This window comes from Sebastes umbrosus, chromosome 2 (assembly GCF_015220745.1).
Source record: "Sebastes umbrosus isolate fSebUmb1 chromosome 2, fSebUmb1.pri, whole genome shotgun sequence".
NCBI classification, from domain to species: domain Eukaryota; kingdom Metazoa; phylum Chordata; class Actinopteri; order Perciformes; family Sebastidae; genus Sebastes; species Sebastes umbrosus.
The window spans coordinates 24,148,013-24,167,204 of record NC_051270.1 but is presented as its reverse complement, the minus strand read 5'-3'; the positions used below and the strand labels follow the sequence as shown (position 1 = coordinate 24,167,204).

The 19,192-nt window shown below is 39.1% G+C and overlaps 1 protein-coding gene across 1 annotated transcript; it reads right to left on the bottom strand.

The window, feature by feature from the left end:
- Positions 1–206: 206 nt before the first annotated feature.
- On the bottom strand, positions 207–17,869 carry LOC119500836 (polycystic kidney disease protein 1-like 2). The gene is made up of 23 exons (XM_037790782.1): positions 17,495–17,869; positions 15,896–16,003; positions 15,678–15,706; positions 15,550–15,583; positions 15,361–15,422; positions 15,186–15,248; positions 14,096–14,254; positions 13,907–14,019; positions 13,639–13,762; positions 13,423–13,545; positions 11,819–12,035; positions 11,395–11,576; positions 11,072–11,302; positions 9,475–9,576; positions 9,035–9,213; positions 7,675–7,812; positions 6,910–7,112; positions 5,107–5,288; positions 4,712–4,844; positions 2,991–3,186; positions 2,656–2,875; positions 2,437–2,521; positions 207–1,068 (listed from the first exon to the last, which is right to left on the bottom strand). The coding sequence occupies exons 1-23, from the start codon at positions 17,823–17,825 to the stop codon at positions 1,022–1,024; spliced, it is 3,261 nt and encodes a 1,086-aa protein (XP_037646710.1). The 5' UTR covers positions 17,826–17,869; the 3' UTR covers positions 207–1,021.
- Positions 17,870–19,192: the final 1,323 nt, after the last annotated feature.

Genomic DNA, 19,192 nt, shown 5'->3' with positions numbered 1-19,192 from the left:
AAAAATCTATTGACTTCCAGACGAGGTAACCGGAAGTGCTAAAATGCTAACTCATTTCCGGGTTTTAACACTCATTCCTGTAGCACTCTATTTGTGAAGTTATGAAAAGTCAGGGTGTTAGAATATGAAAGTGCAGTGGTGAGTTATGGGGGGAAGGTTGTCAATGGTTTCCTTTGTGGTGTGGAACAAATTAGGAGACAGTAGGATAATGTTGAAATAATGATTGTGTTTAGATATGTGTCCAAGACAGTATGAGATATGGTCTGATCTGGTTATAAACCTATAATTTCTGGTTGAGCTTCTTCATTAAGTTATGAATGTGGTTTCTTTAAATGTGATGTGAATTGAGGAATATTACAAGGTATTTGGTGTCATGGTCCTGGCATTTGGTTGTAGTGTTTCCTATTTTATTTTGATAAGTTGACTCATGTGTCATTTTTGGCTTTACTTCCTGTCTTTGTGTGTTTTCCCACCTCCTTGATTATCCTCACCTGCCCCTGATTTTGCCACTAGTCTACCCTGTTTATATACTCCCTTGTTTTCCTTGTTGCCCTGCCAGATTGTCTTTATACCCTGTGTGCTTTACTGCAATTAACTTGGGCAAGTTTTCTACCGTACCGTTACATTTGTAGGTTTTGTGATGGTTAGTGTTTGATTTGCAAAATGAATGGGATCGGACATAGATACAGATTTCTTAGGAGAATGAAAATAACAGCCTCATGAAATGAACAAAAGCAGCCAGAGATTTTCTTTACATACACATACATCAAAGCGGATAGTAAGCAACACATTGACATGCAAGAGCAATAGTTATTTAATTACCCCTTTACTTTCACTCTGTTTCAGAAAACTATTTTCAGGCTTTGGATATTCTGTACAAACACAAAACACCAAGATTCATTTTATATTCAGACAGTTGAAACTTCCAATAAGTGCAAAAGAGTGTTTAAGAAGTGAGGATGCAGTAGATCGCAGCTGTGCCAGTCGGAGAAAACAACTTATCCCGCTAAATGCAGCTTCCTCACAGCGTGTCCCTGCCAGAGTAGCGTCTACACTTGTCTTGTTGCTCTGTTAAATGGAGAAGACAGTGCAGTAAGACTCTCAGTACTTTACTGCTCTCAAACTGAAGGAGCGATGCACTGATACACTTAAGAAAGAAGTCACTTGGGAGGAGCAGAAAACTAAAAGGGTCACTACTAGTTTATATTTGTCAAAGCAAATATTTTCACTGTTTCATATGCATCATTACGCAAGAGCTCTGCAGTCAACCCGAAACTAAATGGAATGGATACCTCTGTCTGCTTTATGAATTATGAAAAGGTAGTTTGGACTAAATTTATGTGTAATTTAGAGGCTATCTAACATTTGTTCATTATACAAATTTTTTGCTAGATTGTAGAATTTTAGTTGTCACAGATATTATATATTTATTTTATGATTTTTTTTGTTTCAAGTGACAAGCTTGAAAGAAGTTTTTTAAGCAAATAAGATGTATTGAAACAAGTTAATTATTCCCCTTAGGGTTACAGCGTTATTTCATTATTGTTATAATTATGAAACCTGCATTAATTTAAATGTTGTCCACTTGAGGACAGCAGAAACAAGCTGTGAACACAACATTGACATATTATCACCTTTAAAGTTACTGTGAGGAACTTTTAACTGGTTACGAAACAGTCTCAATTTAAAAGTGATGACTCTATATGACCTACACAAGTAAACAAGACCATCAGCTAGAAGATTGGTTATTTCTATTTAGTTATTCTTAATGCTTGTCATCAGTGCCACCGGGTCGGATTCTGCGCAAAATCAGACAAAATCATGCAGGTTCAGCAACCAGCCCACTGCGGACAGACCCAGATACGGCTTTGTTTGAATGTAAATCCATTATAACCTCCGCCAAGGCCGAAGGCATAGGAAGGAGGTTATGTTTTCATCGGTGTTTGCTTGTTGGTTGGTTTGATTGTTGGTTTGTCCGTTTGGAGAATAACTCCAAAAATCTGCAATAGATTTGAATGAAGCAACGTACATGAGACCTGCCTTGGTGGAGGTCTGCGCTCTCCGAGTGCACTTCTAGTTCACTCTGTTTTAGCTCTGTTTTTGGTCTCCACCAACTCCTGAGGGAAATATCTAGCTCTTTTAGCAGCTAAATGCTCCACTATGTTGACCAGCGAGTTGCTAAATCTGCTGTTTGGTGCTGAGCAGGTAGTGTACACTTGGTTTTTAGAGCTTTTTGGTTGAAAACAGCAGCTATATCCAAAAATAAAGTTTTGAGAGAGAACAAAAAACAATAAAGGTTTGGGCCGTATGAAACAATTGTAACAGATATGATATTTTTTAGCGCAGCACTCACTACATAATATTTTACTAACGGCTAGGAGCCTGTACATCCAAACCCCCTCTGGTAACAGACAGGCTGCATAATGTTTTTCTTACCTAACATCACCTGCTCAATTTCTTCACTCTCCTCCACGGCTACAGGTTTCAGCAGCAGGGCAAAAAACACAGCAACGCCAATCACCTGTGAACAAAAACAAGCCACAAGAAAGCAAATTATCTTAAATGTAGTCATATTATCCTTTAAGTAGTGTGACATGCTGGAAAGAATACAGTTTTTAGACTAAATGCAATTTGATACAGTTTAAATGTACCCACCTTGAGAGGCTGCAGTATAAAGATGCTCTGGAAGAGGGAGAGGCCCAGAGACATGACCCACTTGATGGACCCATCTTTGCCGTACGTGAAGCCGTATATCAAGGTGAAGTAAGTGGATAGCACACTGATGGACAGCAACAGGAACCAGCCCAGGAACACACACCACCAGGGCAGCCAGCAGCTCGCTGACCCCTTCTTCCTCTTCTTCACGGGAGGCGGGCTGGGCCCAAGGAGAAGGAAGGAATGAGATGAAAACACACAAGATGTTCCAGTTAAATCAAATATTTGTACTTTATACAGATATATTGTTTCTGTGTGTTGTCCGGAGTGCTGACCAGTAGGCCAAGTGGCTGCTGAAGACCATCTCAGCCTTGCGAACCAGCAGATTGGTGAGGTTGAGGGCCTGCTGGTACTCGTATGGACTCGAGAAGTGCTTTTCATCCAGTTTCTCCAGGCACATCAGGAGATGACAGAGACCAGCCAGGAGGAACTTGCTGCAGTACACCCAGTGGGGGTCACTCTCGATCTCCCCTTGACAGGATTACATACAGACCATTACATTTCTCTGCACAGCATATACACTCCAATACTCCAATACCAAATCCCATCTTTTATTTTAATTAAAGTATTATGTTTGTGACCTATTTTTCGAGATTCACATCTTCAGTAGGAATTAATGGGCTTGGGACTGAGAGCAACAGACTGACTGTTGACTGTTATCAGGCCATTAAATAGGTGTTATTGCTCGCTATAAGCATGATAGATGTGGGTCATTAGGGGCCTACGACACCTGCTACGTTGTAAAAGTGAAAGCGAAACACATTCTTTGTAAAAGTGAATGAAACGTTACATTTTTTACACAAACAAAATGGTTTCTTTAAGTTCAGGTAACAAAACTACAACTTCTTTAGGTTTAGGCAACAAACCCCTTAGTTAAATTTAGGTAAAAACATTATGTTTTTGCTTAAAATAACTACGTTTCAAAAGTGAAGGTGAAACTTAACATTTGTGAACACAAATGGTGCCTTCAAATGGGGTCGTGTTTACTGTGTTCATGAGAAGAGTCCATATGAACGCCCCCCTCTTGTAAGTGGAAAGTTTCCGAAAGCTCCGAGTACACGACTTTGTGACGTGTTTGTTGAGGTCAGAAATGGCGGAGGCCATGGAAGTTCATTTTTCGGTGCATGATAAGTTAATATATTGTAATTTTAGTCGTATATTGTTTTTCTTCGTAATTTTATAATATGTCTGAGGAAAATGTTGATATTCCCAACAACTTCATCTTTTTCCTCTGTCATGTCCTGCATTATGTTACCCACTTGCTATCTTGCTAAATTGTTAGCCTCTGTGGCTTCTAGACGCAGACAGTAACGTTAATATTACCGTTGCTTAGCAGCCGTGTTCTCACGACTTAACCCCTTGAACGCCAAGCATATTATGTAAACGCGAGCTCACGAGTCTCATTTGAAGACACGGAAAGACAACTATACGTTGCGAAACCCAGTCTCCTGGGTGAAAGCCCTGCGTTTTGCATGAGTTCCACTTCTGCTTCTGTCATAATTACTACGGTCGCTACAGGTTGTTTTTGTGTTCTTTTATACCTTCTTTTGGTGATTGACCATGTGAATAGATGATAAAACCTTATATATATAACCTAATATTGGGTTTAGCAGGGCCCTACTGACCCACATCTATGGGGCTTATAACCACCGATAATGTCTATTTAATGGCCTGATAACAGTCTAATTGGCAGAGACTCACTTCATTGGTTTGGTCTTTTAATGAGATATATCTGTGCCTTATTAGGACACTGCCATGCTTCATTTTTGCCCTGATTACATGTCTGTTTAGCTCAAGGACCACTTGCGACTTATTCATCCAATTGCCCCATTTTAGCTCGTTTGGATTTTTTATTTCTGTTTAATGTAGTTGTGGTTATTACCTTTATTTACTTTTATTGTACTGAACAAACAGTACAGAAAACCAATTTTTCTTTAATTGAGTCAGGCTAACAGGAGGTAGTCAATGTTTGCTATTTTTCTGTAATAAAAAGCACCTTGCATAAGCTGGATGAATTCATGCACCCTGTCCAAGGCAGGGCAGAGGTCAGCGGTGGACACCAGCAGGTTCATCTGTGACATCTTGTTCCTCGGACTACTGCTCACAGAAGAAATCACCTTCTCTGTATCCTAGGGACATCCGAGGGATGCACAACCAATACCAAATGCTACTTGTATATTGTTAAATCGAACACATGGAAAAGTAAGAGTACATATTTTACAGCAAAAGGTCAGCAGAGGTCAAAGCAACAAGGGGCACTTGCAGCATAAACTGAATGGAAAATGTATTTCTGGGCTGCGTTACAAGGTCGGTGGTGAGGCAAGTGTAATTCATCAGAGTAATGCACAAAACAAGTCACACTAAAAAGAGATTAGCGCATGCAAAACACACCTTCAGAATAGCTGGTATGGTAACTGCGGGCGGTCTCAAGTTCTCCTCTGAGACTTCTTTTTTAGAAATCATGCGAGGTTTGATGCTTCGGAAGATGGTGATGATGAGGATGTTGATTGGAAACATGAGAAGACCACTCTGTACCCCGACCATGAGCTCCTGCCAGGTGATTTTCAATGAACCTAGAGAGACAAAGAAAAAAACAAAGACACAGTGTCAGTGAGTTATGAGAAGCAACTGAGTTGATTGTATGGCTCTCTAAAGTCTGTACACTACCTGCCTGACAACAAAATACTGTATACAAACTCAGGTTATTATTGCCTTTATTGAACTATTACCAGTCTATTCTCAGTAATTATTGTCTGATGTGAGTCCTTTCAAGACACAGTTCATTTCATGCTGTTGTCAACAGATGCAGCGAAGGTCATCAGCTTTATGTTTGCCTCCTACCTCACGGCCAACCAGCTGATTCTAACAAGAAAACAAAAACAAAGCAGCAGTTTAGAAGTTTAGATCTGCAGATATAGACATGCCAGTGAGCACCATCTACTGGCAAGAAAATGATCTGCTTTTGCAATATTGACACAATTTTCTACTGAAAACTGAGCTTTAACGCTAGGGTTGGTAGTGCTGTTCAAATACATGTTTTGTCATATTTGTTGAAGCTGCTAGCTTGACAACTGTGAGTACTAACAATAGCCATGTTCTCCGTTCACTTTCATTATGATATCTTTATGTTCATTATGATAATTTTGGGGGGCTGGCTTTGGAGGGAGGCTTGAAGGGATGGACTGTCAGTGTTGCCGACTTTCTCGCTTAATTTTGTGACTTTTGGAGTTAGTGCTTCTAGCTACTTTTATTGGAAAAGAGTTGGCTACACTGGGCTTGGTTTTTCGGTTGGACCGTTTTTAAAATCTATTGTACTCTTGCTAGTCTCTCAGCATTTCCTACCCTAGCTTTAATAGTGTGTGTCATTGTATGTCCTTTGTCCTCCTTCTGGTTACTTATGAGAGGAAGACGGTCCTGATCAGATTTTATTTGTGCATTAGAAAAAAGTGGTGATAGGATGCAAATTCAAAAAGCAAGAGGGTGGGTAATGTGTTTTAGAATTTTTTTTTGTTATATTTGTTGAAGTTCGCTTTGGCAATCAATGAATCAAATGCTCTGACAAAAGAAAGGGAAAAAAAATATATCTGTGGTTGTTGCAGGACTGTAATAAGCATACACCCACACGTGTACGCACACATGTTACCAACATATGCTGTTCAAACACCGGTGATCTCAGAGGAAACAAACAAGGTCAGCATTACGCAGAAGTTTGTCAAGGTGTCTCTCATCCCACACACATTCATTTATTGTTGAGGCTGTGCTGATGGCGCCTCAACAGATCGAAATGTTTCAGTTGCACATGTGGAAGCAGAGGTGTTGGAGAAGATATTACAACATATCAAGAGACAGCCAATTCACGTGTTTCTCAAATTACACTCTCCGCTCCAGCTTACATACTGTACAGGCTCTGACCGTTAATCTAAAACTTAGAGACCTAAAGAAAACCTCTCATTATATTACAATTTAGATGTTTGTTAGGTTTTATGATCAATATAGTAACGTTCTTATAAAACTGTGGGTGTGTTGTGTAAGTGACCTTATATTCTAGAGATGCCTATAACACAATCGCAATCAACCAACAACAACACAGATGACATTAACATAAAGATTAGCTTTCCCTCTTTAAATGAAAATTTGCTCTTCAGGTCATAAAGCCACTTAACAGCTAAAACAATTAAAGACTCCGCAATTCACCTAACTCGAAGAGTACTGCCGAGTCCTCGTCTACAGGAATGTTCCAGAAGGCGATGTTGATGGCCATAGTGCAGAGGAGCAGGCTCATGCAGCAGGAGACCCTCTGGGCTCGTGTGAATGGACTACGTGAGGGAGGATCCACTATGGACACCCAGATGTGTTCATCCCTGAAGCCAGTGGATGTTCTACTCTGGAAAATATTCCTGGCAGAAAAAAAACAGAAACCCATAATATTGACACATCCTCAAGAGCAGAGTTGGTTTATTTCAGATTGTTATCAGGCCATTAAATAGGTATCATCAATCGCTATAAGATGTGGGTCAATAGGGGCCTACTACACCCAATAGTAGGTTTTATCATCTATTCACATGATAGATCACCAAAACAAGGTATAACACAACATGACAGCGACCTTTAGTGACCATAGTAATTATGACAGGAGCAGAAGCGGAAGTCAGGTGCTGTAGTACAGACAGTGTGAAATGTAGTTATTTTAAGCCAAAACATGATGTTTTCCCCTAAACTTAACTTAGTGGTTTTGTTTCTTAAACCTAAAGAAACCTTTTTGTTTGTGTTCAAAACGTACCATTTCATTCAGTTTCAGAACGTGTAGCTTTTAAGTTTCGCTTTCACTTTTACATCGTAGTAGGCGTAGTTGGCCCCCATTGACCCACATCTATGGTGCTTATAGCGACCGATGACACCTATTTAATGGCCCGATAACAGTCGAATTGGGTGCATTTCAGCAGTGTAGAGTTGTCTGACCTGAAGCTGGCGATCTCGTTGTTCTTTGCAGCATTGAAGGTTTTCTTGTCTCCGTGGTCAGCACTCAGCCAGCAGTCACAGAGGAAGTGAAACACATGTCGTGTTTGGAGGTCTTGTATGGTCACCTTGTTTATATACCTTATTATGAGGGGAATTCATGAAACAACAAACATTGTATATTTACCATAGGAGTAATTTTATGTGAGAAATGCAAATGTTGGATAATATTTAAGCTACACTAGGCAACTTTGCAAACAGGGAGCAGAAAACGGCAGCAAAAGGAGAGAATTATCTAACTATATTATGTACGTTATGTATTTTACTTTCCATTTACCACTTACTGTACGCAGAGATTTCTTGCCTGTGGGCAAAGCCAATATTAAAGATAACATCAACCTCTGATAGTGTCATAGTATCTTATTGGAAGTACTACAGTACTGTACATTTTGTGTGATTCTTTATGACCAATCTTATTTCTGTAATATACTATAGCTCAGATCTATTCTCCCCCCAAAGCGTGAGTTTATGCATGTGAACAGTCTGGTATTTAATGAGAAGTGATAACAAGGTAGTGCTAAATGATGAGACAGGCCTGACATTTCAAAGTGTCACCGTGAAGAAGCCAGCAAGCTGTCCTGCAGAGAGGCAATAAACGCTACCTGCACGCAGCTCTAACAACCCTGTTTACAGCTTCACAGTGACACCCACCAATTATGAATCAATCCTATAATAAAAAAAAACACACAACTATGTAAAGATCACGTCGAGGTACAACCTAAAAATGACATAAAGCTGGAAGCAGACTTAATTTATACTGGTTTCAAAACAAATCATGCCGTTTTCAGATAGCTGCCTGCCAGGAACAACTTTGGGAAATTAGCGTTTCTGTCAGTGTTGTGGTCAAGACCACCTAAACCGAGACAGAGTCATGACCAAGACCAGAGTGTATCGAGACAAGACCAGGACTTTGAGGGGTTGAGACCAAGTCAAGACCAAGACCCAAGCAGGGCAAGACCGAGTCAAGACCAAGACCAGTGTGAGACACACTTAACGATAAAATGTGGAAAATGCAAACCATAGGGATATTCTTCTTCATTCACCTTTTACTGCCATATATACTGTATATATGTATATGTGTATGTACAAGTGTTACCAGATTTGAGAAACGGTTTTATAAAATAATTGAAAGGTATTGCAGAGGTGAATTTTTTGTGAAGGAATTTTCCTTTGTTTTCTATGAGCAATGACAGTGATGATGTTAACAAATAAATCAGACGATCCAAAAGTAATTCAGTGATATCCCTGCAGTTGTGCTCTTGAAATTAAATAGTACTTAATGTTTTAATAGCTTCTCTAGTACCATGATGGGTGACCTCCAGAGTTGTCGTGCTGCAGCTTGAGGTTTCGCACTTCGCCCAGTGGGAACGGTGTGGCCAACAGGAACATATCGACAGCTCCTCTCTCCAACACAGGCTTGTCGGGATCTGTGAGGTTGTGTATGTCACTCTCGCCCTCTGAGCCAGTCAGCTTCACTTTCACCTACAGGGCAGCACAACGAACAGATGTAACAGTTCACACATCAGTGACCTGAACCAAGATTGTGTGAAGGACCACACTATAGTGTCACATTTTAGTCCACTTACTACAAATTCTCTACATTTGACAAAACTGCCGACCATTTTCTAAAGCAAGCCAAGATGTGTGGTGCCCTCAGTAAAATAGGCTATTTCAATTCTCTGTCAGAAACATTAAAAAGAAAATAAACATACTGTAATTCTGTGAATGAAAGCAGACTCTTACATTGGCAGTAGTCCCAGCATTCTTGCGATTGCCAGTTTGGACAGCGATCAGATAGTTGTACTGAGCGCCTGGGTGGTTGTCTTCCAGCAGAGTCATCTTCCTCTGATAGTTCAACATAAACAACATAATATGAATGTGTTGGCATACATTGCTGTATTTGGGCAGTGGAGTGAATATGAAGAGTTTCGTTTCCAAACAAAATATCCACCATTCCCAAAAAAAGACATTTTGGCTTAATGTTGGGAGACAGTACGCTTATGTCTCGCAACGTTCCTACATGGTAACATTGCACTCTGGGTTGAAACCAGTGGTGGAATTTAACTAAGTACATTTACTCAAGTATTGTACTTGTAAGTACAATTTTGAGGTACTTGTACTTTTCCATTTTATGCTACTTTATACTTCTAATCCATTACATTTGGAAGCCGCCAATATTGTATTTTTTACTCCACTACATTTATTTGACAACACTAGTTACTTTGCAGATTCACATTATTAAAGGAACATTATTTACGATTTCAGGGATCTATTAGCAGAAATTGATATAATATTCATAACTATGTTTTCATTAGTGTATAATCACCTGAAACTAAGAATCATTGTGTTTTTGTTAGCTTAGAATGAGCCCTTCATGTCTACATAGGGAGCGGGTCCTCTTCACGGAATCCGCCATGTTGCCCCAGCATGTTTCTACAGTAGCCCAGAATGGACAAACCAAACACTGGCTCCGGAGAGAGCATTTCACGTTTTTACGTTACTTGAAGGCCACCGTAGTTCTCCGACACGCTTGTGAAACTGCGGTAACATGAGCCGCAGGGTGGAAAACTATGGTACCACGAGCCGTCGTCTGACACATCACAATGGTTTTAATACAAAAATTAAGATTTTTATTTTCATAAATAACAGTATTTATAATAATATAAATAAACAATTGGTCCCTGATATTGTTGGCTTAAAAGTGTTTAGTCAGTTTCACCACAATTTAAACGTTTATTAACAAATATGTGCAGCCGGGCAGATGAAAAGGTGTGAGAAAGTATAAGAAAAATGTAATTCTTTCTTTCTATTGCTTTCTTTCTTAATTTATTTGTCCATTTGTTTCTGCAATGCAGAAAATGAGGAAGGGTACCCACCAGCATTTTTTTTATTAATTATTATTATTATTTTTAGCAGGTGACAAGCGCCCCCTAGAAGATGCCCCCCTATAGGTAACCGCCTATATGCCTAAACCTCAAGCTGGCCCTGCTTCCTATTGCTCCTAAAGTAGTGTTATTATGGAAAGGATAGCCTCTGAGCGAGGCGAACGGCGTTACCACGGTTTTGCATTTGGCGGCTCACGTTACCTCACGTTACCGCAGTCTTGCAATCTGCAACCACACCACTAGATGTCTCCAAATCCTACACACTGTACCTTTAATGCAAAATATAAATAAACTAATAAAGTATTTTGTATTATTATAGATTAAGCTAACTAGCTAGCTAAATATCTAATTACTTCTTCCATCACTGGTTGAAACCTCACACATTAATTAATAACATAATATGAAAAACGCATATAAAAAGACATGTTTTACGAGAGCTATTTGCAGAGACTGACCTTAGAGCGGGCCCTGCGGTCAGCATAGCAGGCCCACAGCAGAGTGGCCAGGTAGAGCCCAAAGAAAGTGCACAGCAGAGCCAGCACCACGTAGTTTTCAGTCACGCTGGCAAACAACTCTGCTGTGCGAGATAGGTCCACGTAGTTTGGCTTCACAAAGAAGGAGCTCCCAAAGAGAGTGAGGTGGTTGCACAGACACTGTGTTCGCTCCGGAGTGCTTTTGTCCCCCACCTGAGACGAAGACGGCACATCACTGTCTGATATGCAACATTACTGAACATGCAGAGCCAAGTTCATCAGACTTTATCCAGGTGGAAACTCACCTGGCAGCCATCAGTGCTCCAATTCTCCCTCTTTATGTCCCAGAACAAGCACTTGCCCATAAAAGAAGAGATCCTCAGCGTTAGGTCTGGCTCCCAAGTGGAATTGAAGAGGTGTGTGTCAACATACCAGACTCCAGTAGTCTGCTGCATCATCTCGGGGGTTATCATCCAGCGATAGCCTCCTGTTGCAAAAATCAGCCAACGTATGACCTCATAATCCAAGAACCAATATAGTAATGATATATTCATACATGAGAGAAGTGGGAGCACATAAAGCAAACCATGGTAAAATAGTGTCTATTGCTATTTTGTGTTATTATTAAACCCACCTGGATCACAGTGGCCCTATGTCATTTTTTAACTCAGTGACTATTCAAATCAGAGGTGAGGGTATGCAGCAATGCCTGCTTGTAGTGACAGTTACCTGTTGCGCTCAAGATGGTCCTGTTGCTGAAATGTGTGGCGTTAGGAGGGGACCCTGCAGACAACCTAAGAGCCAATGACACATTGGCACTGGGCTCCACGCTGAAGAAGATGGTCACATCAGGGTCAGAGATGTTGAATCTGGTAACCACTTTCATGTTCTTCTCCAACACAGTACTGTTCGTCACTACTGAAGCATTTGGGTGAGGCAGAAAGATCTGGAGAAACCAGACAAAGCAAGTTAGTATTACTATTAAAATTAAACTGTCATGGTCCTGTGTTTTGGTTGTAATTTGTTTCCTGTTTTATTTTGAAAGTTACTCTCCCCTTGTGTCATGCTTTGAATTACTTTCTGCCTCTTTCTTTTTCTGTCTAACAGCTTTTTGAATTTTGGCTCGTCAAGCTGTCTTGTGGGTCTCACTCTCTGAACTAAAACTGTTACAGAACTATAGTATGTTAATCCATCAAAAATATAGCCCTGCATCATATGCTACAAAGATCTTTAGTTGCATAATTAAGAAGAGGTATATTTCCTCTAAACAATAAAGTTGGTAGATTCAATAATATCCAGGACGAAAATAGATTGTGTGAACTCTGTAGGAAAGGGAGTTTCATTTTCCAATGGACTGTATATACGACAATGATATAAGAGCAAATTTTTCATGAAAAGGTTCCAAAAAAAGAGAGAAATATTTATATGTACAGATGATCAAATTGGCATGGTTATTTGAAACTGATGTTTTTGCTAAGTTTGTTTCAAAACTACAGAGAAGAAGGTGAGTTGACTTTAATATATCTAGTAGATTTAACAGCATTTACTTAAAGGTCCAGTGTGTAGGATGTGGCGACATCTAGTGGTGTGGTTGCAGATTGCAACCAACTGAGTACCCCTCCGCCCCTCCTTTCCAAGCCTGCTGTAACGTGAGCCACTGAGTGCAAAACCATGGTAACGCAGTTCGCCTCGCTCAGAGGACATCCTTACCACAATAACACAACTTTATGTCAGACGGTGACTGGCGGTAGCACGCTTTTACACTCTGAAGCTCACGTTACGGCAGTTTCACAAGTGTGTCTGAGAACTACGGTGGCCTTCAGGTAACGTCAAAACGCTAAAGTCTCTCTAGAGCCAATGTTTGGTTTGTCCGTTCTGAGCTAGAAACATGACGGAGCAACATGGTGGACTCCATGAAGAGGACCTGCTCCCTCTGATACGAAGGGCTCATTCTAAGCTAACAAAAACACAACGGTTCATAGTTTCAGGTGATTATACACTAATGAAAACATAGTTATGAATATTATATTCCATTTCTGCTCATAGATCCTATGAAATATTACACACTGGACCTTCAATAGCATTTACTCACTTAGCTACATAATTTTTGTTGTAAACATGAAGGTTTAAAATATGATTTTCTTAAGTTTTGGATTTCTGTAGTAGCCTGTCATTTCAAAACTTTTCCTGAAAGCCCATGTGGGTATATGTATATGCATTTATATGCATGACACAATAATAAAGAAAAAACACTTTATCTTTTTTTTTTTAGTAATAGTATATTTATCACCTTTTCTCCCCAATTTGTAACAGAAATCTCATGTTGGTTGTACCTCTATATTCTCTGTCAGGTTTGTCAGCTTTATGTCTGTGGTTCCATCACTGAGTAAAAGGCTGCAAACTGTTCCTGAGATGTTGTTGTCAGACGGATGGGGATTCTTTGAGAATGAAGCCATCTAAGAGAGAAAAACTCTGCTTAAAAGGCTGTAGATGACCAAAAAAAGGTGCAAGCACACACAAACACACACACACAAGGCTAACACACAGACCTGAGCGATGATTTTGCTGTACCCTCCTAGCTGTGACTTAAGTGCTGCAAATGATGGGAGTACGACATACTCCCCATCTTGCTCTGAACCCAGCACAGCATTGCTGAGGCTAGTAGGTGTGTGTCTGTGGGGAGGGAAATACAATGAGGAATATACTGTATAGCAGTTTTTTAAATATACTTGCTGCCATATTCATATGCTCAAAAATGGAAGAAAATGTGTTATAAAGAAATATCAGGTGAGTGATACTCTGAAAGGAAATACTTACGTGCTCTGATAGATGGTGCCTGTTGGGTGCCTGATGATAATTCTCTCTGTGGTTGTCGAACCAATCAGCACTGAAATAGTCCGATAGATCTCAAAGACCTCCTCAAACAAAGACTGGAGAGGGCAAAAAAAATTGCAACATCACCTGATTGTAACAGCCATAATGACGACATAATGTCTCAGTACTTACGGTAGGGTTTGGGTTGGTCTTGATGTCACATTTGTTCACTGAGAGGAGGAGGATGCCGGTGCTGCAGTTGATGATATGACTGATGGTGTTGTTGTTTTCCAAAGCAAATTTTCCAGTCAGCTTTTTAGTACTTGCCAACAAATACTGAATGAATTTGTCCTGTGAAAGGAAAAAATAGGCGTTCATTAAAGGGGCAAATGTTTTTTCATCCACTGGTCAATTTAGAGATTTTTGGCTATTTTGTTTCCATAACAGAGTCAGACTAGTGGAAAGAAAACCAAAATACACATTTACATGTTTATTTTACGACACTTGGTCTATTTGCGTCTGTAGATTTCTCCTAAATTCACCCAAAGTTACTATTAGATAATGCCTCATTTGCATATTTAAACATACCATTTCAGAAAACTCTTAATACAAAACATAATTATAAGTAATCAACTGCGGACGTTTCATGGTGATATCTAACAGTTACAATCATTTACCCTATTCACCTGTAGTGTCTTAGAATTTGACAATACATAAGGTTGTTTTCTCAAAATGATGTTATTCTCATACTCTGAGCATTTTAGTAGCACTTACGAACCCCAAACTTTCCAGTTTAATTCCTATCTATGTTCTGAATGTTTTTACAGAGAGGGTTGTTCATGTATCATTCATGGCCTAATTCATATATATGTATATTTTATTCCTAAAAAAAATGGCAGTATTTTCTGATATATGGAGTGATAAAAAAGAGATAACAAAAGCCCCCTCTGTAAAAACCTTTGAATATAATATGTCAACAAAATGAAATAAGAATCTGGCTTTATCCAATGTTCAGATTTTCAATGCAAATTAGCACATATTTGATGAGATAATGCTTCATTTGCAAATTTAAACATGAAATTTCAGCAAACTTGTAATACAAAAATGAATGTCTTAATGTAATTAACCAACTGGGGGAGTTTCATGGCGATATCTATTAGTTAAATGTATTACTCTGTGCACCTAGTGTCTCCCGTTAATGTGCCATGACGTGCCTTCAGCATAAAAAAGGTGAATAATGCAACAACAATAATGTAATACTTTCCAAAGTGAAGAAACCCACCCTGTTGTTGTTTGTCGGCTCCCCTTCTGTCGTTTCCATTCGATATAGTTCTTTATCTGCTTCCTGTCTCAGAAAAACAGCACTTGTGAACTTTGAGGTATAATTAGCTATTCAATGACCTTTATGATTCATTGGTCAAACATCTATGTGAAATTAATGAGGCATCATCTCTCACCTGGAGAAGTTTGTCAATGTCTTCAATAGCTGAACCCATGGCATTTACATCCCTTTTGGGTCCTGAAATCAAAGTGTGTTTGAGAAAGAAAGAGAGGCAGAGACACAAACTCAGTTTAATGACTGTTCTGTTCCTCCCTCTCATTGTTGATTGAAATGATGAGACACATAACGTTTCAATCTAACTTACGAGATCTGGTTGCACGGCTGGACACCACTGTGTTCTGCAAAGAAACAAAAAAAATTAACAAAACTAACATGAAAATTGAGTCTGGATGTTTATGCAGCTTCTTACTGAGCGTGAAATGTTTCTCTTACCTCTGTGTTTGACGAAGACACACACTCATCTTTAAAACAAGAATGACACTTTTAACAATCAGCATGTTGCATATAAAGTGAAATAAAACAAAGAAAACTGTGATAAACTTCACTTAGTTGTAGTGAATACAAGAGAAGAAAGCAGGAAAGGAAGGAAGGAAAGAAAAAGGTGAGGAAGGACGGAGTGAAATTAGTGATTAGGAGGCTGTTTATCATACTGTGGGTGCAGAGGAAGCCTCGTCTCTGGTTGCAGTCAAATGTCGTGACGAGCTGAAGAGGATCCAGCTTCATGTACGTGCAGTTGCCCTTTGAAATGTCAGCATTCTCTGTTTTGCAAAAAAAAAGTGTGTGTGCACATAAACACACACAAACTCACGTTAGGAAAGCTTCATTTTGGGCTTCAATTGCATTACCGTGAACCCAATAAATACACAAACAATCAGGGCTGCAACTATCAATAATCTGTTTTTAAACCTAGTGGATTAAAGGGGGAATTGCACATAACATCAGTTACAGTTACCAGAGCCCAGTGTAAAGTGTTCAAATGGCTTGTTTTGTCTAACCAACAAAACCAAAACATATTTATTTTTAATGATATAATACAGACAAACGCAGCTAATCCTCATGCCTTAGAAGCTCGAAGCAGAAAATGTTGAAACACCTGATTTATCAATTATCAAACTGTTGCCTGTTAATATTCTGTTCTTGATGGACTCATTTCAAGCACTCTAAATAATTTTAGTTTAGTAAGGACAGGTGGCTTTAAACCAGTGAATACTGTAGTGACATAAAAACTAAAATTGACAAATTCAAGGACAATATGAAAAAAGTGCCTCGACTCAGCGACGCTTTGAACAAAATCAGATACAACTTTTATGATCTAAATACTTTGTTCTGTAATTTCATGATGCAGTAAATACTTTATGGTGTCGTCTTGATAAACAAAAAGTAAAGTTTGTCCTCGAACAAAGAAATTCTTAGTCGACTAATACACACATGATTTTGTTGACTTATCAATTAGTTGATTTAATCGACAGATCTGTGAAACTGAGTTTCTCCACAAAGAGTCACACAAAAGCACCACTTTAATCTTGTGTTTACCAGAGATGTGCTCATATGTTTCCTAGAAATAAGTCATTCAGCATAAATAAGGCATCAAAACAACTAATCGACTCAAGAAATCTTAGTCGACGAAGACCAAAACAATCTTTTAGTTGACTGATCAACTAAGAGGGGGCAGCCCTACTAAAAGTTATGTATTTAAAAATAACAATTTACATTTCATTAATTATCTGCTAATCTCTCCAGTAATGATTTTGTATTGTTTAATTGTTGTATTTTCGGACTTAAATAAGAATTTTGTGAATTTTTTTACTGTATTCCGGGAAAACTCTTGTACTGCTGTCTGTGTTAACATTAAACACTGATTTGCATTTGAGAAGTTTGTCTTTTTTACCTTTTGTTAGATGAAAAAAATTATATATAAAAACCAATTAAAATTTCACATTGTGTTGGTACCTGCATTAAAACATTTCAAATGAAACCCCGCCCTTTCTTATTTGCATAAGAAATTCGGGAACTTCCCTTGGGATAATTTTGTGGTATTGTGAATACATTTTTCTAATGTATACTGTTTTTTCTTTGAAATCTTGAATAACCTTTAGCCACAAGCCCTCTGATAATAAATCAAATCAAACAACTTTAAAAGAAAAAGTAATATTTTTGTGCTTGAACTATCCACCATTCTGCATGTAAAGCATGTGACACAAAGTCTCAAACAGACTTGATTTCAAGGATCACAGGTGAAAAACACTCACTTATGGTGGGCTCCTGGTACTGCCCTTGGACCCCGTTCCCCAGCCACCAGGTGAAGCTGCTGGTGTTTCCCTCTTTGGGGATGTTCTTCAGGAACGTTTTGATCGGGTAGTTCATCACCTTCAGGAGCTCCCCTCCGCGCTTTTCACAGCTGCTCCTGGCTTGGGACCAGGTTTCAGATCCCCCAACAAACTCAAAGCAGACATTTCTGAAAACAAATTCACACCGCCCAGGGAAGTCGATGCCTGTACAGGCCTCAGACTTTACTTCCAGTAAAGATAGAAATCCAACTGAAATCCACAAAAAGACGAAGGTTCGGAGTAACATGCCCATAGTTATTATAAAGTACAGAGCTGAAGCACATAGTGCATGGTGCAGGAACTGTGGCTGGAGCTGAGCAAGATCACTTTCGTCTGTCACATGGAAATCAGGGAGCTTTCTCCAGAAAACACTCTGCATACGTTCTCAATACATTAGTAAAATCACTGGAGAAACTCAAACAAGATGCAAAGTGAAGTTGGCATCACTAAAGGTCAAACAAGCTGAACCTCCTAAACTGACCAAGGACATGTTTCTTATCATTAACACTAGTAAGACAGAAGAAATAATTTTTGGCCTTCCTCCTGACTGTCAGCTGCCTCCAGTTACAATTCATAATGTAGAAATTAAACAGGTCTCTTCCCTCAAATACCTGGGAGTTATGTTGATAGACTCCACCCGATCATGGACCCTCACATTGAATTTACTTGTAAGAAGATACAGCAGCGCATTTACTTTCTTCGCAGACTCAGATCCTTTGGAGCCAGTAGCCAGATTATTTTTCTATTTTTCAGTTCAGTGATTCAGAGTGTCCTGTTGTACTGCAGCACGGCCTGGCTCAGTAGTATATCTGTAAAACTTAAAACTAAACTTTATAGCCAAATCAAAATCTGCGCTAAGATCATTGGCCAACCTGTGACAGCCTCCTTTCAAGCAGCTCACAACAAGAGTATGCTCAGACTTGCCAACAGCATCTCTTCTGATCCCTTACATGTTTTAAATGGGGAATATCAACTTCTGCCCTCCAAGAGGCGATTCAGAGTCCCTACATTTGACTGCATCAGGCTAAAGAACGCTTTTGTCCATCAGTCCATCTTGTTGCTAAATAATAATTAATGTGCTGCTAAAGACATGTAAATCCAGAGGACATATGGTCATTTTGTAATGGGTTATGTATGAATAATTGTGATGTGTGATGTTTTTTGTCTGATGTGTCTTACTTGTCTGTCTGTCTATGGTAACAGTATGCCTATTGTATGTGTACTTTTTCTCAAACTGAGCTGCCTATGAATGTAAAATGAATTTCAGTGCAAACTGACAATAAAGTTGTATCGTATCGTATCATATCGTTTTATGAAAAACATACTGTATATTATTATCATATGTATTATAATGAGAATTTCTTAAAAGCAAATATCTTATTCTCAAAGTAAATCACCCTAAATACTCACTGCCTTAATTTTGCCTCTTGAGAAGCATCTAACTCAGGAGTCTGCAACCTGCGGCTCCGGAGCCACATGCGGCTCTTTAGCTCCTCTCCAGTGGCTCCCTGTGGATTTTTAAAAAAATCAGTGGAAATGAATAATAAATGTTTACATTTTAATTTTTATTTATCATTGTTGTAGGTCTATGGTATGACAGTACGACCGAGTATTAGGGCC